The sequence below is a fragment of the Prinia subflava genome, chromosome 2, assembly GCF_021018805.1.
Source record: "Prinia subflava isolate CZ2003 ecotype Zambia chromosome 2, Cam_Psub_1.2, whole genome shotgun sequence".
Lineage (NCBI taxonomy): Eukaryota > Metazoa > Chordata > Aves > Passeriformes > Cisticolidae > Prinia > Prinia subflava.
Window position 1 is genome coordinate 83,991,670 of NC_086248.1, and position 25,073 is coordinate 84,016,742.

The 25,073-nt window shown below is 41.7% G+C and overlaps 1 protein-coding gene across 3 annotated transcripts in view; it reads left to right on the forward strand.

Moving 5' to 3' along the window:
* Nucleotides 1-25,073, forward strand: part of TTC7A (tetratricopeptide repeat domain 7A) — a 170,062-nt gene that overhangs the window by 100,292 nt on the left and 44,697 nt on the right. For all 3 annotated transcript variants that reach the window (XM_063390825.1, XM_063390826.1, XM_063390827.1), the window contains 3 exons: nt 8,268-8,384; nt 12,143-12,240; nt 17,255-17,389. In XM_063390825.1, the coding sequence (XP_063246895.1) occupies nt 8,268-8,384; nt 12,143-12,240; nt 17,255-17,389 (350 nt within the window). The remainder of the gene's footprint in view (nt 1-8,267; nt 8,385-12,142; nt 12,241-17,254; nt 17,390-25,073) is intronic.

Genomic DNA, 25,073 nt, shown 5'->3' on the forward strand with positions numbered 1-25,073 from the left:
GCCCCAGCTGTAGGATATTTGGCACACTGCCCCATGGGTGGAATACAGTGGACTGTGTTCCCAGAGCACCTCTGAGACCGCACTGACATTTGTGCATTGCCACATAGGTGTCTGTTGCCACCCAAAAATGAGATTCTGCACCACTGAGTCACCGGAGTTCAAGTGGCAGGGCTTGGGTCTGCTGGGTGGAGAAGCTATGCATTGAACTCCTACTGAATTCATGGTTGAAATTAAATAGGAGGTGGAACCCCAAGCTCCTAGCCTTGAGTGCCCAAGACCTGGCTCTGGTTTTCAAATGTCTTCATAACAATGTCCAGCACAATGGAGAATATTCCTTATAGGTGGAGTCTGTCAGAGAAGAAAAAATTCACAAAACAATGTTGCAGGAGACTTGCAGAGTAAACTTCAGTTTAACATCTTCTGAAGTGTTACAAGGTACAATTTAACGCACTGTTCTTACAAAGGATACCTATTTTTATATTGCAAATAAAATTTGATGTGAACACACTTCGTAGAAAAACTGGGAACTTTCCCTCAGGTTTTGCTGTAAAACTTTAAACTGTGAAAATTATTTTTGTGTTTTTATTCAGGCAAGATATGGACTGAAATACAGATGATTTGTGATAGTACAAAATTGTTTTGTTGGCAATTCCTTGTCAGGGTGAGAGGAAGATAAAAACTCTTTCAGGTGTATCACCCAAAGGATTCTATGTAACTGGGTGAGACAAGCATTTTTATCAGCTCCGCTATCAATTTGCTTCCTACATTCGTAATAAAAAGCAAAATACCACAAGTCTGGCATTCAAAAGTAATTACTTAAGTAAAAGGAACGCAGCCAATAATTCTTATCACCCAGTTTTTTTTGCCTTCTTTTCTTGCGTATGACTAGATCTGGCTTGATACTGAAGACAAGTGAAGATAAAGAAGAATTTCAGTGTCTGTTGTTTTTTTTTTCTTTCCAAGCAAATCAGCTTGCTTTTTCCAGACTATTAGTTAATTGTTGCTTTTCCTTCAAGTGCCAACCAGCCAGGTTTTAGCAGGTACAGGAGGCTTGTTGCAAGATGCCCTTTAGATGTAAGGGGCACTTTCTGAATGGACCACATAAATATACATAGTATCATATTAGTTCTCTGTATCTGAAGTGAATCTGATGGACCTGAATGCTGAAATAAGTGCAAGGAGTTGCTGGACTGGCTGCACACGTTTGTCTTGGGAAGAGGCATTTGGGTCTGTGCAGAGTTATGCAGCATAGGCCATGGACAGGACCTTCACCTGACAGGCAGGAGGCCCTTTGCCATCAGGTGCAGCTTGCAGGAGGAGGCAGTCCAAGAAAAAACATCCAGAGCTTGAGCCATACCAGTGGCTGCTCCCTTGCTGTTGCTTTGCAGTCTCCTACAGTTTCAGCTGCCATCTTGGCCTTCCTGATCACCTCTTTTTGTGTTTCCCTCCTTCTCTATAAGCAAGACCCTTCTAGGTGCCTTGTGCCAAGAGGCTGAGCATAGCAGATTGTCTCTGTTGTGTAATTTTTAAATAGCCTAGAATCTACCACCCTGGAAGTTGTTGTCACCCTGTGCTGTCATTGTTTGTGGACCAACATTAGCTGAATTGCTGTTGTTGTGCAGGACTGGTCTCAGAGCAGGGCGTTCTCAAAAAGAACAGCTCTGAGTTAGCTAGTTTCCCTGGGTTAGGAAGATGAAGTCAGTAATTCTTTAGGCATGGTGACAGATTTCTTGGTTTTATTTTTTTGTTCATATTGGGGGCTAACTGGGCAGGGAGCCATAAAAATTAGGACTATGTGTCTGTAAAAGTATATGATCAATTTATTTTTGTTGGGAAAGTGATAGATAACATGCCACAGCATGAAGTTATAAAAGGAGGTTGCAGTCAGAGTTGCTGGCATTAATTTAACTAGAGAATGTGCCCTTAAATGTCAGGAGACTGGAAGAAGCAGAGTTATTTGAGAAGACAGAAACTTTGATGTTGATTCTATCAACAAAAATACAGGAGATTAAAAGCAGCTCCCCAATTTTGTCTTCTTTTTTTCTTATTCATAATTTGACTAGGGCATTAGTAGGTGTTGTAGGAAGGGTAATGAAACCATAACAGTTATGGTGAAAGAGTATCCATTATCTAATTACCTTGTTTAGGTGACTCACCACTCAAGCTAAACTCAATAACTGGGAAACTGAGTAACTGATTTTCTGTGCAGATACTACAGTTCCACTGACAGATAAAACAAGACTAGACAGTCTGGGTTATAAAAAGAACATGGGTTGCAGTCATGTTCTTGCCGTATCAAAATGTAAAAGTGGCCATTCTTGATCAAACTAAGGGCTTGTCTGGCTTCAGCAGGGCATCTGGTGAATGCACAGGGAAAAGCATACAGAAAGCTAGCAGTAGGATGATCCTGTCCCTCATATGTGATCCCTGCTTCTGTCAGCAGATTGGCTCAGAGGCTTTTGGAGCCAGAGGTTGCATTAGATTGTCTTTAATGCCCCTGATGGGCCTGTCATCTGTGAATTTATCTAATCCCTTTTGGAACATATTTGTGTCTGCTCCAGAATATCCTGCAGCAATGGGTTTTGCACTTCACTTTTGTGTTGTATGAAAAAGCACTTTGTTTGCTCATTTTAAATCCATTTTAAAGTTTGATTGCTTTATTGGATATTCTTTCTTTCATTGAAACAACACAGATTGCTTTGACTTCCTGATCTTCCTCGTGCTGGTAATGATTTTATAAATCTGTCATCTCCTTTCTCAGCCCCTTTTCCAGGCTGAGAAGTCTTTTTACTATCTCTGTATATCAAAAGCGTTCCAAAACTTTGATCATCTTTCTTGTCTCTTTCATCCTCTTTCCAGCTCTGTCAGATCAGTTTGCGTCCTGTATTCACCTGTATCCTGCTTTTGTATCCATTACCTTAAAGGAGAAGAAACTGCTTCAAGAGGAGCAAAGTGTCAGGGATTGGAATCCACACCTCGCAGTTTGTCAGAGGGCGTACTTGAGTCCTCCACTCGCCCAGATTGTGGCAGTCCCCTGCTTTTCATTGTCTCTGGTGTGGAATATGCATCTGGACTCAGAGAGGTAGTAGGGTGAGCTGGTCTCCACTGTTCAGTGGCACTTTGCTGCTCCACACCCCATCCCCCAGACACTCAAATTGCGTGTGCTGCTCTTGGGGCTGTCACTGGTTTCCATCTCCGAGCAAATGTCTGTACAAACCAGCAGGCACACGCATCCCGTCCTTGAACAGAGGAACAAAGCACACGTGTTAGCTGGAGAGGGTCAGCAGCTTCATGCTAATACACACAATTGTCTGGTGAATTAGGATACATTGCTGCAGGTTCTGGTGGTTTGTTTTGTTTCCTTTGCACTCAGAATCCAAAATAGCCCAGCAGCTGTGTGTGTAGGTAGACAAATCTGGGTAAATAATGACAGACTATTGGGAATGACAGCACTGATCTGGTAAAGCTTGAAGACATGTAGATCTTTGAGAGGCTGCTGACAAGCTCTCAAAAATTGGAGGGGTTTTAAACAGACAGTGAAAGGCAAAATATACAGACAAATGACTACATAATACTCATTAGTCCTAATTTAGTCTCTCAACCTTGAAATGAGTGGAAGGTGTTATTGTTTAATATAATACTGGCGTTATTTACTGCTTGTCAACTGATAAGACACAGATCCCACTGTGATGCTGTATAAATGTGTAGTGCAAGGGCTACATTTAATACTAAGAACTGCATTTTAAAGCAGGTTTTAAAAATCTCAATGATTCCCTGATTAATAAATCTTATAAAGTCCTAGAGCATCCATAAAGTCATCAACTGGTTATTGCTATACACAGCAACTTACAACTTGCACAGATGTGCTCATAAGCATTTATAGTATACATATGCACTTGTGAGATCTTCTGATAATAAATATTAGCTATTAAACCTCAGTAATTAAATTTTCGGGGATGGGAAAGAATTGCCTCTTTTCTTCATGGGTAATATTAAAGAACTTAAAAGCTGAGCAGTTAGCCATGTAGGATTAGAAGACTCTTGGAAGTGCTAGATAGGTGTGCTTGGCCAGACCTTGAGACCTTGAGACCATGAGCAGAAGCAACTGACATCAGTCTTCATGAAGACAAGTGTTGAATGCCTTCTGAAATCAACCAATGTAGCTTGCTTCTGAAATTTTTTGTAGGTCTTCCAAGATTCCAGTCTCTACCTTTTTTATCAAGGTGTGACATATTAGAGTGATATGGTAATTTATACTATTGATGTTTTGATACTTGGGAAACCTCATTTTGAATTAATTTTGAATTTTCAGAACTTAAGGTCTCACCAATTCGACTGTGTCCAGATTTTAATTTGCCAGAGTTAATGTAATAGAGTGAGAGATGGGTGTGTTTGCTTGTGGCAGTAACCTCATGTTCCATTATAGAAAAAAGGCCTTTGCATACTGTCCACATGCACCACAAAAGAAAACCTCTTCTGAGAGGGAGCTTAGAGTCCTGTATCAAGACTAAGTACTGGTTATTTTCCATTGCTACTGTCTCTGAAATCATACACATTACAAGAATGATTTGTGGATTTTTTTGCTCTGTTTTCCTATGCTTATGTAGTAGCAATTTATATACTTGCTTTAGCCCAAATCCGTTTTAATATTCATAGGCTAATAGAATTACCAATTACTATATTGATAATCTTGGGGCTATTTTTATATGTTGAATATTTTTAAAAGTCTACACTGCTTAATATTACAAGCATCATACAAATTATACAAATATAAGAAATACAATAAGATGAGATCTGTGTGTAAGTAATTTTTATTTATGCCCCTGAAATTGTGCACAGACACTGATAGGACACAATACTCATTAGATTTATGAGTAGCAATAGTGCTTGCTCAGTAATAAAATTATAAGCTTGATATAACTGATAATACTTCACTGTTTTCTCTATGTATTATCCTGTTTCACGCTTACAAAGCATATTAGAAACTGAGAAATACTAACACCATATAGCACATGTAGCCTGATACCATGATTGTATTTCCACCTTTTAGTTATCATGTTTAATTGCATTGTTTACTACTGCCACTGGTATGGTTTGATTCCTTTTGCTTCTTACATTCTTCCCATTTGTCTTTTGATTAGTTTCATTATGAGACTACACAATATCATGGATAACACTATTCCCAAAGTGAATTGCCACAACAGCTAGTAGGGCATGGTATCTCCAAGATCCTGTCGTGTGCCTGTGCCTTGCAACTCGTGATAGTATTGTGCTGAGGCTTCATTATGTTTTTGTGAGACACTTGTTTTTCCCCTGGTTTCATTAGTTGTTCTCTCTCCTGAGATAGAACATTGTGTCTTCATCCAGAGCAGTTGACATCAATTTGCTTTAAGCAGCAAACAGGAGAGCGATGAAATGCTTGCTTTGTCTTTTGAATGTTTAACTGCAATGTATAAAGATATTATGTAGTGATTTTATTTGCCTGCTGATAAGCCATCTATGTCCTTACTAATGTAAAAAGGAGAAGGAGCCTTTAATATAATCCTCCTGTCCAGGAGTTTGACTGTTAATAGGTTCTTCTATTTAATTAATGCTGAGTGGTAACTCACTGTGTTGAGAAGTGTGGTGTTATTCTGGGATGTAATACAACTGCTCTCTGGGCCTTCATCTTCTTGACCACCGTTCTTCTGCTGCAAGGAGGGTTGTACAGTGCTTTAGAAGGTCTTTCATTCTGAAAGTGTGTAGTGGTTTAAAAACTATTCTGTATGCTTAAAATAGCATAGATTGTTCAATGTGCTCACTTCTGGGAATCGAAGAATATTTTAATGGTGTAGCTTCCGGAAGAAAGGTGATGCAGTCTCACCCCTCTGCACAGTACAGCCCAAAGAAACTCACTCATGAGCTTATGCATCAAACCCACAGCTTTTATTTGTGCACTACCATTGCTTTCCAGATGTTATCCTGCTTTGCTGAAAAGGCTTTAATGACTACAGAATTTACTGTTCACACAAGGTAGTTGCTGCAAAGATTATTTTCCTTGATAGTTATGTGAATGCATTTACTTATAAATTTCCATTTGACTAGTTTCAGCTTCCAACAAATTCTTAGATTCTCTGTATCTTTTCTTTTACATCAAAGACTCACAATGAGACACTTCATGTAGATGCTTGCAGGCTGGGGCAAAACAATCTCTTTGCTGCTTCTTGGTTAAAGCAAATAAACTGAGCTTCTCAAGCCTCTGATGAAAGCCTCTACATTTTTCTAGCCCTCATCGCTTGCATAACCATTTTCTGAACCATATCCCATTGTTAGTCATCTTCTGGAATCAAAGAGCAAGAACTGGAAACAGGATTGTAATAAGTGTCCTGCTGATGCTCTGATCAAGAACAGCCATGTCTTCCAGCTCCTACCTGATTACATTTCTATGGATGCTAAGGGTTGTTTGACCTTTTAACTGCATTGTTGCTCAGGAACGTCATGTCTTTTTTAATACCATGGCACTCCAGGATATAAATTCCCATCTTTGTAGTGTGATAGGTATTCCTTATACCCAAGTGACTGATTCTATATTCTGTTGTATGGAAACAAGCTTTGTTCTTATGAGCCCAGTTCACTGGGACTATAGAGCAGCAGGCATCACTGGCCAGTTCCATTGCTAACCACTCCTTTGGATTCAGACTTATTTTTATTAACAGTGCATCCATCCACTGTTACATCTTTGTCCCAGAAAAAATTTGATCAGTCTGTGTTTTAGCCTCAAATGCCTGAATCGTAAAAGCATTTCCTCTCAGTTAGGGGATCAGCATCTCTAAGAGAAGATGATGTTCTTACCAGTATTTGTTTTGCTCACACCAGTAACAAGAAAATCAAAGATATAGAGTAGGTATGTAATAGTAAAGGGTAAAGACAAATTCCCTTGATTATGAATCTTGATCTGCCTTTCCTAGTCAAATATTGTATGTGAGAAACTCAGTTGAATGCTTGTTCTACAAGGTCTAATTGTAACAGCAGCCATAAGCAGTCTTCACTATAGCAGTTGATACAGTTGGACTACATTTTGGTCACTATCATCCCCATCCCCCAAAGAAAACCCAACCAACCAACCTAGAAATCCAAACCAAAAATGTCCCCCCTAATGTTTGTTAGCGCCAAGTGGAGCTGCCATTTTAGCACATTCCTGTAGATGTTCACCACACAGTCTTGGCACTAGAGTTCTAATTATTCCAAGTGAAGGATCTCTTACTGAGCTGCAAATTCTTCTCTAACATTGTATATGCAGTTGCTCTTGTCTCTTTCTGAAGTAGCTTGGATTCCTTAGAAGGCTGCAGGTCACATTCACAAAACTGTTTTTAGGATTTTTAACATTCAGCTGTTGTATGCATGTATGAACACATACGTGTTTCCAGTGGATTAATTGCTAGCCACATCAAGTGAATTAAAATTGTGTTGATGTTGGACTTTACAAAAACATTTAAAACAGAAAAGTAAGTTTGCGTTAATATAAAAGAAATAAATTAAAGCATCCTCACAATTAAGATAAAATGGGTGTAATGAAGGATGGTGTTAAAAGCCATGCTGGCAGCAAGTGGTAGGTTGTGTCATTGCCAAATCTGTCTTCTAACCTCTGCGTGACCCAATTCTGCTGAATTCCAGTGGTCTGTGTAAGTATGTCTTTTCCAGGTTTAAGAATAGTAGCAGCAGTTATACTACCTAGAACAAGAATGTACAAGGCTGTCAGCTGTCTTGCCTAGGGGCATAAGATGATTCCCAGCTGGGGTTAAGAAAAAGCCTTTCCTTCCTGTGAGGCATTACATAATTATCTGTGTATGTTAAGTGTGCTGGGGTTTTTTGTCTGAAATTTATTATATAAGCCAGTGCTATAAGAAGATGCCAGACTAAGAAAACAGCCTAGGAGTGTGTATTATGGCAATTCTTTTTTCTCCTGTTTTTAATACTGTCCAAAATAAAATGAAATTCAGTGTATGTTTCACCTTGTTAGCTTTGCAATGCTTTGCTTTTAACACTGTCCTGCCAGCTTTGTGACGCAAATTTGACTGCAGCTGAGGAATATTGTTAATCCTCTCATCTCCTTGTGGGGAATCAAAGTTGAGCCAAATGAAATGTTTTGTGCTACAGTGTTTTCTTTTATTGCTGCACATAACAAAGCAAGTAAAAATGCTGCCTGCCAGGATCTTGCTGGAGTGATACTGATTCTCTACTTTTATGAGATGCCAATAAAATAGGAGTTATTCTTTTTCATCTTGCAGCTTACTCTTCACCAAAGTAAAACTGGAATGGATACATAAAGGACCTGAAGAAGCTCTGGTGACATGCAGACATATGTTGCAGATGTGGCAGATGGTATACAATGTTTTACAGCACAGGTAGGCTTTCTCTGCTGTAGCAAGTTTGGACTTGTTATTGGCAATGTGGTTATCTTTTTAAATTTTCTAGATGCTTGAGTTACTTTGCAAGGGTGACAAACAGTACTGTTTAAAAGATCTGTAACATTCTAGCAGTGATTATATGAAAAAGGAAGATTTTAATAGCCATTGTTAAAAAACAAAACAAACAACAAACCCAAAACCTCAATGTTTTAATATTGAAGAAGCAGTTTGAACCACAAGTTTCTGAACCAAATGTCTAAACATCTCTATCCATTTTTGGATGTCCAGAATGGAGGGCAGATTTTCTTTCTCCCCAATAATGCTGAGCTTTCATCAGGTATTGTTCACAGTCTGCAGTAGTTGGCACCACTCAGGAGTGTGTGGGGGTGACACGGTCCTGAAGGGAGTAAGCCAAGGAAAGGCACCATGCCAAACTCATATGCTGTAGTTGCCCACTGGTTGCACAGCCTGGTGCTAACTGGGCAAGGAAAGAAAGCAAGGTTGTGGCACCTTTCTCCCTTCCCTTGTCCTGGTAAATCTGCATTCACACAATGCTACGTTCCATGTTTCCTCCCTTTCATCTGCTGCCCCCCTGGAAGGCGACGTTCAGAACGTGTGGAAGATATTGAGTTGAGTTTTCTTCCTTCCCACACCCTTAGGATATTGCCCTACTCAAGGTACCAGTGTACAGTGTCTTGGGAATATTATACCAATCTTCCTTGCCCATAATGTCCACAGGAATTGTGTTTGATGAGAAGGACAACATGCTTGATGGCAGCAGTCAAGACAGCAGGATGATGTAGCCTGAGTTGTTCCCCAATTTCTGTATGCATTTGCATAAGCTTTACAAACTCCAGAAGTGTATGTACAGAATGGTGCATGTCTATGTGCAAGTTGTCCTTGAGGGGTTATTAGTAATTCTTGTTGGTTTAGCTAATAAGCAGCAAACCAAACACAAAAATCAAGATATTTACATAGCAGCAGTGGTCTCTTACAGACTTGAATCATTGATTTCCTTAGGCCTTAGTATCTTTAGCTAAGGGTTCAATCATGTACCTCTCACATGAGTAATCTTTATATCCATGGGTAGTCCTCATGAAGCTGATCAAATCCACACTGAACAATGATGACTGAAGAAGATTTGCTCTTGCAAGGGGGGGCTGCAAGCCTGAGACTGTAGAGAGTACATTGGAAAACAGACAAATAACTAGTTCAGCCATTTGGACTGCATTTGGATCCCAAGCTGTGCTTTGGCTCTTACACTTTAAAACCCAAGATGTGATAGTTTTAGAGGCTTTTGATAAGCTTTAGCTATAGAAACCTAAACAAAACAAACTGCTTTGCTTTTAAAAAACTCTAGTATGTATTTCACTGCTATTCCCAGCAGGGCTTTTCTTTTTCCTTTCTCAAAAAATACATCACAAAGTATTTTTTATTAAGAAGTACTACTGGAAAGGTAACAAGAATCAGCTTGGTACCTGCAGATTTAGACTGGATTCAGTGACCCAGGGAGCCCCTTGTATTTAGCAAATTGCAGCAGTATCAGCTAACAAATATGTAAAGTATTCTGGGTAGGGCTTGCAAAGGAACTTGAGGGGAATTCTTATCAGTGAGACTTGGACAAAGACATTTTTGGGCCTCTTGCAAAAGAGAAGGTTGTATTTACACAAAGTTGAGAGCTGTTGCACCCAGTACTCGTTACTGGTTCAATCAGTAGATAATTGCTTACACAATTAAATTGCACTTCAATAGCATTTGTCTGGCCTGTTTCCTGGCTTTGCAATCTTACTGTGACTCTGACAGACTAAAAAGTCTTTCAGGGCCCAATATTTTATCCCAGCACCTATTCATATGCCCTGTTCAAGTCTCCTGTCTTCTCTCTGACAAACTGGTGCCTCTGCAGTCTCACAACCAAGTGTTCCACTCAGCGTTTTTGTCACCAATTTGTCCACTGTCTCAACTACATTTCAAAAACATGAGCAGTAGACGTTCTGCTGTCCTGCTGTCAGCCTTTCCAGTGCTGTGTGTAGAAAGCAAATCATCTGACTTCTATCCCTTCCATGGTGCATTGAAAAGCTTTCTTGGCTGAAGGCTTTGTACTGCAGCTTTTAAAGGGTAGTTAATTTTCAGCCCTTCTCAGGGGTAACAAACCCATTGGGAATGGCTGTTCTGCACAATGCGTTACACTGGGTTTTCAGCCTGGGATTTTCCAGTCTCTTCACCTGTCTTTAGAGTAGGAGTACAGTGTATGAGCCAGTGTTTGAGCATGTGCCTGAACAGTGATTCCATGGTGGTGGCTGCTGCATCAAGGTAGCACTTGCCTCATGGCAGTAATATTTGGAGTGCAGCTGCCTTATTCCTGCATACACGGAACTAAGAGCTGTCCATACAGTTCCACCAGCAGCTCCTGGCCAGGGCACTTACATTTGGGTCAATCCTGTCTAGGTAAGGCTGAGGCATAGGACAGATAATTTAATTTTCCCTTCTATCTGTCACTACGTGGTAGTCTCAAATGAGTTATCACTGTGGAAACCAGTATGGAAGACAAGGGAGGTCCACTCAAGGACAGAGATTGGTGCAGTCCAGTGCCCAAGAATTCAGAATGCATTAACAGAAACCATTATATGTGATCCCAAAGCCCAAGTAAAAGGTTATTTAGCTGTTGTAAATATGACTGCTATTATGATGAATGACAGCTTTCAGTGGCTTTCAGTCTTAGGTTGTTAGCTGGGAAGGACAGGACTTGGTTTATCTTTTGCTGTTGTTTTCTGTGATAATAGAATAATTGTCTTTAAATAGCAGTCTCAAGCTTATTCTTCTGGTAGGTCAATGTAGATTCAAGGGAATTCTGTACAATCTCTACCAAAGGACTCATCAGACTGAACGATGGGGGCATCCACACCAATCATGTCTCTCTGACAGCTTGCTTCCTGGAAGGAATATTGTCCAAAGGCTGGGCTGCAGGCTTGGAAGTATGCCAGAAAAAGTAGCCAGGGCAGTCACTTTTCCTTTTGGTATTTCGTCCCTTAATGGATGATGAGAGGAGATATCATCACCACTGATCCTTGGGGGATGGCAGACTATGTGGTGACAGGAAGGCTCAGGAGATCTGTGTTAAGTAATTTTTTGTTAGGCACATGATTTTTTTTTTTTGGCGAGTTTCTCTTTGTAAGGCCTCTCCTGTGAGGACAGAAGTCTAGTAGAAGAACAGGCCAGAGGTTCCCTATTTCATAAAGCAGTACTATCTGGTAGCTTTTATCTTCATCCTCTTTTTGAACAGAACAAAGGTGGAAGGGGAGAAAATAAGCCCTTTGAAATAAAAATATGAAGAAATTAGCACTTAGGTGGAAGGTGATAATTGGTCTGTTTTAAAAGGATCAGCACAGCAGACCTGTGAACAAATTGTTCTACAGAGAAGCCCAAGAGATAGTGGTTCTTGCTGGGTGTGGGTCTGCTAGTGGGCCTCCTCGGGTCTGACTTCTAGCTGCCAATGTGTTTCTTGTCCAGTGGTTTGCAAAGACTCCCTGTAGCCAAAAAACCCAAATACCAATGTGAGCCCTGGAGCACCTGCTGGGCAGTCTGTGAGCTTCCTGTCCTTTGACTGTGGGGTGGGTGTTAATACATTCAGTAAGTTGATTTCTTACAACTGGAAACCTTGATTTTTCACTTTCCATGGCAGCTAAACTATTGCCTGCTTTAGGGGAACATTTCTCCACTGAGAGATGTACAGGTAACACAATTCTGTTTCTTTACAGTGGCTCTGAGAAAGGAAGTAGTGTGACCGAAACGCCCGTAATCAAAAAGCATAATGGACTGCATCTCACTCTCCCAGATGCTCATGACACTGATTCTGGTAAGGAAACAAGATTTGTGCTTTCCTGTCCTAATCAGATGCTTTTGTGGGAGTTGAGTGTTTCATTTTCTTTGGAGAGGGTGGTGGGCCTGCACACGTCCTTGTCGCTGGGCTGCTAGTCAGGAGGCCCAGCTCTGCCTTCACGGCCAGCTCTGCTGCAGAATGTGTCACTGAGGTTTGCCTGTACCTTGGCTTCCCCATGCATAACACAGAGAGGAGTTTCTGCTTTCTTTCACAAAGCTCTCTGAGATATATAAATCTGTCTTTTTTTATTCTATCCCTCCCTCAGCCTGCCTCCCCATTTAATTCTTTTTAGATGTCCTGATCAAGCCAGCTGCTATTGTTGGTTTTGGAAAGCTGAGTGAGAGTGTCAATTCCTATTAGATGGTGATTTGCTTTGGGATTTGTGCATAAACCTTGTGATGCTTTATTATATGGTTAATACATATTCACAGTAACAGATACAGTCAGATGGAAATAACTGAGACATCAAAGCTGATCTTGGCAGTAAGGGGGAAAGGAAGCTTTCAGAGAGCATTGCTGACTTGTGATTTTTGTCGTAAGTCTCGTGATATTTGGTACATTTCTTTAAAACCCTAGCTCAAAATAAGATGATGTTGTGAAAAACTTGCCTTTTAAGTTGGAGGGTTTTTTAGGGAATCAAATCCCTATCCTTGTGGATATAGAAGAAACACTTGCAAAGAAAATGAACCTCAAACTCAGAAACTGTACAAGAACAAAAAAAACTAACACATAAATCTCATGGATCTCTAGGGAATTAGGGTTTGTCTGAGTCTTAATTGTGCTGTATGCCATGGTACTGCCTGGCAGAAAGAGCAAATTCATGTGAAGTACAAGCTTTGAATCAGCTTTTCATGCAACTAAAATGATTTGCACTGAATGCAGTTTGGTTTTAGCCAAGAAATGTATTCCTCCTCCACTTTGAGAATCCAGGTTTCCTTGCTAACATGGTTGCCCCCACAATAGATGCAAGAATGGAGCTCGTACTGAAATTGCACCACCCACCTTAGTGTGGGGCTGGCACTGGCTGGTGCTCCCTTCTCTGCAGGCTCTGGGTGCTGCTGTTCTCCATCTGCAGAAGGGAAGCAGCTGGGTCTGCTGTCCCTTTTGAAGACACTAGTGGGTGAGATTGGAGAGTCCAGCTCTAGCCCCTCTGCCCTTGTGCTTCCCCGGAGCTGGGGCTGTGGCTGCCTGCTTTGAAGGAGGGAGAGGTCTGCTGTTTCTGCATGCTGTGGAGCAGGCAGTGCTAGTGCTGTCTGTTGTGAGATCCCCCGGGAGCGTGCAGCAGCAGCGCTGCGCTGCGCAGGCGCTCCGGCATCTCTGGGCTCAGCACTGGAGGGTGGGGGTTGCTGTGGCCGCGTTTGACACTGGCCTCTCCCTCAGCTAGACCACAATAAGATTATTTGCTGTGCCAGAATTTTAGGTTTGCTGCCAGAAAGATTAATTCCTCTTTATTTTCTTCATCTTCTAACTGAAGCAGTGTTCCTAACTGAATTCACTGATATCAGTCAGCTGCCTTCCTGTTTCATTCTTTTTCTGATTTAGTCTTATCTTATAATGCTTTTGCCTGAAGTGATTTAGGCTTGGGAGTTCTGTGTTTCTTATAAGCCTAGTAAATTTAATGAGCTACATTTCTATTTTGATTGCAGTTTTCTCATAAATGCAAAATATTAAATTTGGTGGTTGTGGTCTTAAAACACCCTAGAACAGTGCTTTTAAATTATTTAGATAGATTTTGTATGGCTTATGTGCAGAGCTCATCACAAGAAAATCAGTTTTTTATTTCATAAGTTATTTCCAAAATGTGTGGAGGGGTTTATTGTAAAATATGAAGTTTATATTCTGTCTAGTAGAGCTGTTAAATAGAGAAAGAGACTGCACTAAAATAACAAATTGATATGATATCTTCGTATGCCAACATTTGCATGTATTTTGAGGCATGACATTAAAGTACTGCGAGACAGGTTTTGTGGGGAGGTTTTTTTGGCACGTTTCTTTAGGAGGAGATATAATGAGACGTTCATATACTTTTTTTTTTTTTAATGTTACTTGAAGTTTTTCCATCTCCCCCCACCAGCCTGAGGTCAGAGTCCTGCCAGTGTGACACATGCTGATCTCCTCTCAGGATAGAGTGTCTTAGAGGTAAACTCTTTTGTGGCTCCAGTAGCCATCAGCCCACCCCCAGGGGCACTGTAGTGCTTGCCGGAGATTGAGATGTGGCTGAGCCCCTTTCAGTCCAGAAGGGCCGGGCTGGCAAAACCCTTCTCTTACAGAGTTTATTTGGTCAGACAAGCTTTAAGAACTGCTGTGAGCATCCCAGCAGAGATGGGCAAGAACAGCAGTGGCAGAAGTGTAGTATGGGCTGGTTTGGATAGAGCCTGATCATCTGGTGTATATGTGTCTAGAGCAAGGAGCGTATCTGTGTCTGAGGCCAAGCAGGGATGGCGTAGTCTCTGCCTAAAATATCTGGCTTCCTCTTGTGGACTGGAAAAGAAGGAAAAGAAAGTAAACATTGAAGGACTGGAATGCCAAGGGATGTTTAATGCAAAGAGCCTCCATGTAAATTGCTAAATAACTTGGGTCTCATTTGTCTGGCTGTGCAGATGCCCACTGCACTGGGCAGGATCAGTCTCAGTCTCAAATTCCCCTGTTGGCAACTACTGGGCTAATGAAGATAAGATGAGGGGCAGCTAACTTGGGTTTCTCTGAGAGCAACTATACTGTTATATTCCTGTGAAGTCTGCTTTGTGAGAGAAGGATGCTTTAGTAGATTCTAACTGGATCTACTTAGGCAGCATGTGAACCTCTCCAAAATGCACAAAGGTGCCTTATGGTGATTTAGTTTTCTTGGATTGATTTGCAAGGAAAAAAGGATTTCCCTGAGCTCTCTGAGGATGTGAATAGGATACCAGCCTATATGCCCACCCAATGCAAACAGCCCAGCATTACATTTGGGTGCTTGCAAGAAACACAGCTCCATGAAGCCTCTCTGGGAGAGGGCAGCCTTAGCAGAAAAATGTGGTGCTGAAAGTTGCATTCAAAGCATGCTAATACAAGAATCTGGTTAGGCTGACTGCACAATCCACAAAGTGCATGTAATTTTCTCCAAGTTTGCCAATCTAGAAGGCAAGAAGTCTGCTCTAACTTCAAAGCTCTGCTAATAACATCACTAGCTGTTCATGTGTCCATTTTCTTGTCTCTGCACTGCAGAGAAGCTGTCGGTGTTTTGGATGGCTGGAGATAAATGCTTGGTAGTTTTCCCTGTGTCAAACAGCTCTAGTCTGACTGGAATTTCTGGGAGTTTCAGTGAAATCCTCACTGGTGGAGATAGGGATGGGGGAGAGGAGTGTGAGTGGGCAAGGCGAGGGAGGAATCTCATGCAGTGAAACAGGCTGAAGGTGGATCAGTTAAATAAACTGATAAATGCAATAAATTCTCCCTGCAAAGCTGAATGGATTTTGCCCATATCCTTGAAGCTGTAGTTGCTACATTACTGCACTGTCATCCCTTGCAACATTAGATCAGGAATGTCCGTTGAAAATATGTAGGAATTTAAGAAATGCATCAGGGAAGAACACATTTGCATTTTCCAAGGGAGCCGTGGGAGGCGCCTGCTGCAGGGCTGTTTTGAAGTTCTCCTGCTTGAGATGAATGGCATTAGTTAGCGATGAGATAATAGGACAAATATTTCCCATAGCAGTTCTGGGCCTGGAGTTGCACTTGTGGTCTCTCCCGAGCCGTGGCACGCTCAGCCCGGGGTCAGCAGAAGCTGCAGCCGTGTCCAGCCCCGCAAGGCGCGGGTGCTTGGCTCGGGAGGGTGGGGCAGAGAGGGCCTCTGCTCGTGCCTGGCGGGAGGCTGGGTCCCTGCTCAGCATCCACAGCCGGCATGGACGGGACACCATGGCTGGGCACCACGGTGGGGGCGATGTGTGGGGAAGGAGGTGTGGTTTGGCAGCCCTCTCCCTTGAGCACACTCCAGCTGGAAAAGCACGCTGTCCCTCTCAGAGAGACCATTACGTGCATCTGCCCTGTGGCTGCGGGAGAGAAAAAGCGGGATTTTACCTCTAGGGTCTTGTGGTTTATGGGGTCAGCCTGTAAGGATAGATTCAAGACTAATGCTAATCAGCACAAGTGCTGCAGACACAGCAGCACTCCAGAGAAAGTGCTTATCAACTATAAAATCACATTAAAACTTAGGTATATTAAAATATTTATTTCTCAAAGCTTTACAAAGCCAACTCTGCAATTTATGTTTGTAGCTTCTTATTTTGTTACCACCGTCTCGATACCTGTCTCAGAGGTTGGCTCACCAGTATAATCCCACTTGCTGTACTGGAGAACATGGTTTCTGCCCATGCAGCCCTCCTGGGTTAAGCTTTTGATGGGATGTTTTGTCCCAGAGGTGTGGGCACCAAATACTTTATTCTTGTGTAAATGTTACAGCGCATACTAAAGGTTAATATAGTCAAAGCTCTGAACTCTCTGCTCCCCAAGGTTAAATGAAAAACCACCCTGCCTCTAAATCAGTGGAACAATATGGATGTCACTTGAAATGTGTGTGCTGTGTGAATGGGGCTAAGCTACCTTGTAATGCTGTATGAATTTTTTACCTTAGTGGGGCACATTTTGTAATTGTATGATGACTGTGCTTATAAAATGGGTATTTGTGGAAAATATTTGATGCTAGACTTCTGCTTCCCAAACGAGCAAAATATGGTTGCTTCCTTGATGAATGCTAAGCAGACCTTTATAAAATTACTGTGTCTCTTAATTTGCTTGTTTGAGCTGCAGCCCTTGGGTAATTTAGTGAGGTTTTTTTCAGTAAATTAACCTTTTATAAAACATACTTCTCCAGTTTGTCATGCCAAAATTCAGCAGAGTTCTTATTACATAAAACCGATTCAGTGAGTGGAGGATCAGACCCACTGCCTTAACAAGTCAAAGAAATATCATAAATAAGAATAAAATACATTATAGTTTGTTTGGTTCATAGGATCACAACGAGCCTCTTCCCTTGCTGCATCAAGACTGGAACAGGCCATGTCTGAAATAACTATGCAGAGCAGCACAATGAAGCAGGGACCTGTGAAGCTGTGGACAACTCTGGAACAGATTTGGCTACAAGCTGGTAAGTCCTGAGCTACCTGGAGTTCCTCTTTCCCTCCAGTGGTGAATCAAATGACATAAGTATTAACAGAGTAGTTGAAGTCATTAGTTGAAAACCACTCCATTTCAGCAGAAAATCTGCCTGTCTATCTCAGATGGTTTTTGAAACATCACTTATTTGATTCTGACCCCAAAAAATCAAATGTGGTAGTGTGATCTTTCAGCTCACTTTCATTTTTCCAAAACACAAAGTAAACTTTAGTCATCACTAAACATGCTTTTTGAAAAAGAGAGTAGGTAGTTCTTCATTAACAAATGGTAGTTCATAAGAACAATTATTCCTATTCTCATTTTACTAAAAGCTTCCCTTTAGTAAGACTGGGCAAACCATGTTTTAAATGTAAGCATTCCAATCCTTGCTGAGGTTTAAGTGAAAATTATTAGAAAGAGCATGTTCTCCGCTCTGTCCTTGACTGTTTGAACCTCCCAGGGTCTTGTAGGCTGAGCATCGGTGTGAGACACTGATGCAAAGATGCTACAGCAGAGCACATACGAGGAAAACAGTGAGGAGAGACTCCACCCACAAGTGATCTCCAAACCCGTGGAGGGTTTTTATGTAGGACATTTGTTGGGGAACAGAGTAGCACAGCACATTCTGCTGTTTTCATTCCGGCATTTCAGAACTGATAGAGTTCCAACCCTGCAATTTTGTTTTTAGGAGACACAGTTTTTCTTCCATAACTGGGCCCACAGTAATACACTTGAAATTACCTTTGAGTGCTGTGATTGCTTATTAGATGTCTCACCATTTGCAATGAAGAAAGAAAAGTAGAACCCCCTGGAAAGCTGCTGATAGTTTTCTATTCTTTGTGCAGGGGAACATTTCAAATTCTCATTTTGCTAATCCATGCAATTGACAGTTCTCACATAAGATCTGACAGTCTCACCCTACTTCTCTGCAAAGATTTTCATAGCTGTTTTTGTGGGTAATTTCCTACCAATTAGACTTTTAGTTCTAGAACAAAATATATGACATTGTTTTTGCTACAATTTGATTAATATTAAGAAAAGAAGTCACCTTATAGGATGTATCATCCTTTAAGTTAATCACATGTATTCACCTTAATGACTTGTGTGGATGTAAATTTCAATGATGTGTGCTGTGGGCTTCAAAATCACCAGCAAGATTTTGCTTTATTCAGTTTATACTCCTGATTTAAGGCTGCAGAGAAGGCTGGTGGGGGAGCAAAATAAATGGAGTTTATTATGATGAGAAGTCAGGTGTCTGTTGTCCATCATCCTGCAGATAGCTCTAGGCAGTTTACATTTTTGCTGCTGTCTGAAAAGACAAAAGCAATAAAGACGTAGTGCTTGCTGTGAATTACTATGGTTGCTTTTCACTGTGAATAGAGTGCCTTTCTGAGAGGTGTTAATTAATACTTTTAGATAGAATTTATTTTTATAAGCTGTAACTTTTCTCTCTTATCACTTTTTAAGCCTTTGTTTTGCTTCATGCTTTCTTTTAGCTGGACTCGATTCAGGATTGATATTTTGAAAACATGTACTGTGACTGCTTTGTAATTTCATTACTGAAGTCAGTTATTGTTATGGATGCAGCTTAATGAGCTCCTGCTGAGGTACTGGCCATTCTCCTCTCACAGTAGTGTGGAAGCTGCTGCATTCTGGTATCCTGAGGCATTAAGGGAGATGCAGGTATTTGGGGGTGGTCCTTACCCTCTGTGGGGAAGGGCACAGTGCCTGCACAATTAGAGGACTTCTTGGAAGTGGGTTGACCTTATGCTGAGCTTCGTGAATGGAATAATCCAAAGGATGTCACTCACCTTCACTACTAGGATCTTTTCTGTCTGAAAGGAGGAGGAAAGAGGAACAAGTATACTTGTAAGAAGTAACTTCCAAAACAGAGATATTTCATAGACAACAAATTAAACAGAAACGCATGGTTAGAGGAAGCTGAGGTAGTCAAGTGGTTATGCATTACAGCTCACCCCAAAATTAATGGCTGTGGAAAGCAACAGGCAATTAGTGTAACATTCTGATGCCTGCATATATTCATGGAAGGTCTGCATCAGTATGCTGTAGATTTTTATCAGGTTTAGCTTGAACTTGTCCTTTTTCAATCAGTGACTCATCTTGTGGCTCCAGGCAAGTTGCCTAACTTTTTCATACCTCAGTGTCCTATCTCCAAAAGGAAAAAACATTAATCCGCCTTTGGGAAATTACTCGTGTGTTGTTGTTTTTGTTGTCATTAACACTTCGACCTTTTTAGCATGATTCATAAATCCTTAGCTAAAGTTATTACCATTTCCTAGCCTCACACTACAGTACATTTATAACAAAGCATCTGTCCTTCTCAGACACTCAGAGGACACAGCAGCTGGCCGTGTCCCTGTGCACGGGTACGGATTGAGAGTGCCAGGTTGCAATCGTGTCTGAGTTCCATTAGAGCCATTACAGTTGCCATGCCTCCTCATATCCCAGGGCATGCAAGTTCGTGGTGCCAACCAGCTGCTCCAGTTAGAACTTTGTGCAGTGAGATTGGGAAGAGGCACACAAAAACAGCTATCCCACAGCTGTACAGGGCTGCTCTTACAGCCCTCCACAGCCAGGCCAGGCCACAAAGCCAGCACATATACTGGCAAAAGGCACTGGTAGGGGCTGGTAGCTACCCAGTGATACTTGCATAGGGGAATCCTTACTGTATCATCCTCCAGCTGCAGCTGCAGGAGGAATTCCTGCTTTGTACGGAAGTGTCTTCAGTCCCTCCAAGCTGGAGACCCCTTGTTCCCTAACGGGTTTCACAATTAGCTTATGAGAATATGTGTGTTCCCTTAACAGTGACTGAAGGGAAGGCTGTGAACCCTCTGCAAATAGTCAATCCCTTTTGTGCTGTGATAAAGATACTTATTTCACCCCTAAGAGAGCATACACTTAGTGGTTTTATTTGTACCTTTTCTGGGTTTGTGACCAGCATAGTTTTGTAGGGAAGACAATAAAGCCCCATCTTTGGTGCTTTATCAAAAGCTGCTAAATCGAAATGTGTTGCACTGTAACAGATGCTGTACCTTGTCTTTCCCTGCAGCAATGTCTGGTGATCTTTGGCAAGCTAATTTTTATAGCCTCTTGTAAACAAAGAGCTGCTTGATGGATCTATGGTCTCTATAAAGAGTCCATTCTCTATCAAGTATCAAAATAAAACTGAATTCTCACTGTTAATCTCATGTCCAGCCATCTCTTACAGGACCGCCTGGGAGTACAGTATGGGCTTCCATATCTTCCTGTTTTCTGCACAGGTAGTCAACAGCTTTGTAAGAGCAGTGTGCTGTCCTCAGAGATTAGAGACATCCCCTGCAGCAGGCATGCTTGGAATACTAACAGGCATATTCTATTTCCAAGTGTTCTGCAGCAAAGATTGTTAGCATAGCTTGTCTGGTCCCTTTTAACAATAACCCCCCTAGTCCTCTTGAATGTAATGGCTGCTTAAAAAGAGTCATCTCGGAACACTTTAACATTTATGAGCCTAAACATTATTCTTGGCCCTGTCTCTGAGAAACAGCTCATTTCAGGGAGTACTTAGGAACAGTGCTACAGTGCACATGCTGTGGTGGTGCAGCTCCAGGAGAGGCGGTCATTATGCAATCTGTATGCTCATTTCTACTCTTTGTTCCACTTTTCATGGCTGAGAGCTTGAATGAAGTTTGAGAAGAGGCAAGGAACTTCAGTGGCACTGGTAGTGCTTGTTAACTACTCCTTCTTCCTGCAGGAAAAGCTGCAAGGGGACTCCTAAAGATTATTAGTGCTAATTTTCTAACAGTCATGCCAGTACCCCTCCTTTTTGTTTAGCAAATAGAGTCATGCTGTTTGGCTAAAGAAAATATACTTGAAATCATTCAAATTTATGGCCAAAATTTACCTTCATTTGACATTTTTATAAGATCACTTTTGACCCAGAGTGCAAAGTATGTCAGTACTGGAAAGAAATAGTGTTAGTAGTTCTAGGCTCTTTGGGTAACTGGAATGATTTCTTATCTGAAGTATGTGTGATTATGTTTCCAGGCAGTAATAACCGTATGCTCTGTTTATGCAGAGCATTTTAGAAGGCTACAAACCAGTTTTAATAAAAGTTCTAATATTTTAGCTCCTGTTACTGTATTATTTTAAGCTTTACTTTTAACTACGAGGTCCACTTTGTTTTTCTTTACTAGTAGTTTATATCTGACAATTAAGCTTCTTGACTAACCCAATACTTTACCAAATATGGCCACTCACAGCAAAGTAGGTCTGGTAATTTGATCTAAGTTTGGCCAAATGCCTGCTAAGCTCAGCCTGTGAACCTCACCAGGTAGACCCTAAGGCTAGTTTAAAGGAGCATTTAGAGAAAAATGACGAGGATAATATTTTGTGTACTCACAGTGGGGCTGGAGTGGGCTACCTGCTGTCTCAGTAACATGCTTAAGTTTAACCTAGGAAAAATAGTTTATACTGAACATGCTACAAACAAGAAATGCAAAGAAAGCCAGTGCAGCAGAGAACAGTGAGCTAATGGAAAAACATCTGCTCCCCCGAGTTATGTACAGCAGGAACTTTTTTTTTCTCCTTTGCAAAACACTTGTGATTTATTTATTTTATTCCATATGAGCTAGTTCCTGGGAAAAAGCTGTGTTAGAGGAGATGGGCTTTGTTCCACGAGAAAGTGTCATAAGGGCCGGTGGGCTGAAGCCTCCAAGGCGCTGGTCCACAGCCTTGGAGCTGGATCCTGGCAGCAGCCAAGGGGGCAGCCAGGCCCTCCCTGCTGCCCCTCTGCTCACCCAGCACAGCTGGTGTTTGCACAGCCTGCACATGGGCACTTCTGTGTTCTTCCTTCTACAAGCTGTTAGCACTCCTAAGCCTCTGCAAGTTATTAGCTCTGATATGAAAGGTGTTAATCAGATGTGGGAGAAATCTTCATTGATATTGCCGGAATAGCTGGCTCAGAGACTGTCCTGTAATGCAGCACTGGTTGTTGAACCAATTGTAATATTTTTCTTCCTTTTTTAAAGTCCTTTCAAATTTTAGAATTTCAAGTTTAGAACTTCCCCATTCACTGCTTGAGTTCTTGAGCTCCATAAATGCTGCTAATTTTTTGTGTCTCTTTACAGTGACACAAAGCACTATGAAAAGCTGGAACCTCGTGAGGGGGAATGGGGAAGAGTCATTTATTACACTTCCATTTCTGAGGAGAATAAAGGTGTACTGCAAAGATGGCTCCCCTGCAGTATTTACTTTCTAGGAGGGATTAGGAACACTTCAACTGGTGACAGAAATGGTAAAGTGAGCTGGTTTTGTCCCCTTTGAAATGAAGCCAGCAGTAGTTCTGCTGACCTTCCTGGCTTAGCAAGCTCTGTTCTAGACTTGTGGTAGAGATTAAAGATCACCAAATTCCCCATTTCTCTTCATCTGAACATCCTCAAGAGGGATTAATAAGTTTTGTTCTACACTCTCCAGTTTGGTTTATTTTTTTTTTTTGTCAACAATGAATTTAAAGAGCCAAAAGGATTCTTGCAGCCTTATGTCGGTACAGGGCATTTGGGATTGCCTCCTCCATTCCTGAGGCTGCTGGATGTTTCTCATTGCTGGATCAGAATGTGAAACTTTGTGGACTGGTAATTGTTCATCGTGGACAATCTTCAAAGAGCACGTACCACTTCTCAAAATGTGGGACACACAAACATTCACGTGTGTCTTGAACACTCACTTGTGAAGGAAACAGGCAACAGCTACCAAATGCCTTTTGTTAAGCATTCTGCAGAAAATTTGCCAAGAGATGGAGAGAAAGCTGTTGCACCTCCAGAGAATGACTGAGGGTACCAAAGATTAGCATTTCCTCAGCTGCTCAGTAAGTTTGGACAAGTGATAAAATGTACACAGTCGTGAAGAAGGAGGCAGGGCATTTGTTCATACCAGGGACAGAAAATAGGAATTTATACTTGACTGGGCTGTTAGTTGTATTTTGACTGCACCATTCAGTATAGAAGGGATCTTGTGGCACTTCTGTGCTGCTTCCAAAAACTTTCACTCTAATGCTGCATTTGTACATAAAGAAGCTTGGTGGTCTTTTCAGGCCCTGTGAGACCTGAAGCTTGGGAATTTAAAGCCAGTCCCTGGGATTCAGTTTGCATGCCAAAAGGATGTAAATCTGTTGCCTCATTGAAAAGAACAAGTGGCTGAGCTCAGGTGTATGGGAACAAGCAGCAGTTTCTGTACTTCGTTTCTGTATCAAATGTTTGCATCACATGAAATTATTGTAGTCAGGATATGCCTGGAGAAATCTTCTGTCTAATCTACCACAGATTGTTAAGTTACTGTGTGCAGGGCGGTGTCATAGCATGGAACAATGACTAAACCTCACCTGCCATCAAGGAAAGGCAGTGGGGGAACCCTTTGTCGTGGTATTAGCTCAGCAGTCACTGCTGGTGGCAGAGCTCTCTCAGAGTGGGTCTTTCCAGCTGGCTAAGGGCTCCTGCAGTAACAAGCATGAATAACTCCTGAAGGCAGATGATGTGGGACAGAAATCACCTTCCAACACACCCTCACAGATGCCCTCACCTTCTTAAGTGTGAAGGGCTGCTCTGGCCTGTACCATCCTGCTGGTTACCCTGGTTGGTTACATCCAGGCTCTTACCCTGGCCATGTCACTATGCAGTAACATTTTTGGGGTGGAGGAGAGTAGAGTGCTTTAGATGCATCAGGCACACGCAGCCAAGTGATGTGGAGCAGTTTACTTTGTGGGAGTTAAGTGCTGCCTCTTGGATAACACCAAACGTGATTCACAGGTAATGAAATTTTAACTCCTGCATTGTTCACATTGCAGAAAAACATTTCAGATCTGTTTGAATTCTTCAGGCTAGAATTAAAATTGTTGCTGCAGTGACAAGCACTATCGCTCTTGACACTGCTTTGAAATGGGGAATAGAGTCAGTTTTCAAGGTGATGTTGAACAGCTCTGTTTCTCAGACAACAGTGTGATGCAGACATGACTGGATTACACTGTTGTCACATTGCTGATGGACTCCCTAGCAGAACTCTGCAAATAATTTTATCTTGGCCAAAATAAAGGGGCTGACTGTAGGACACCCAGCTTTGACAGTGTTCTGAGAATTGCTCTTGGTGTGTGCATTTGTTAGGGGTCCTTGGAGAGCAAGTAGATGATAAGCTTCAGGCAATTTTCACTTGATTAAGGATCTTCACTCTAGATGAGCTTAAATGCTAGCAGAAATAGCTGAAAGAACTTGTATTAGAAGTTAATAATAATCCCAGTGCAGAGACGTGCTGCTCTCAGGGACTGGGCCCAGCGTTAAAACAGGTGCATCAATCCAGCTGCAAGTCCAGAAGAGGCCATAGCCACAAGACAGCAGTTGTTTGGAAGAACAGCAGAATAGGCTGGACAGTACTGCAAGAGGGCACAAATGGGAAGCATAAAGTGGACCTGAGAAAGGAGTGAATTATGCTAGGCTGAACCTTGAAGTCAGCTGGATAGCTGTTCATGGTGTCAGTGCAGGCACAGGCTTCAAGAACCAAACTGAAAGTGAATGATTCAACCTGTCTTGGCCCACCCATGCAGTGCACTGTCTCTTACCTGTAGGTAAGAGTGCTGAAATATTCCCTAATGTTATCCACATTCAGAGCTCCTATCATTACTCCAGAGAGAA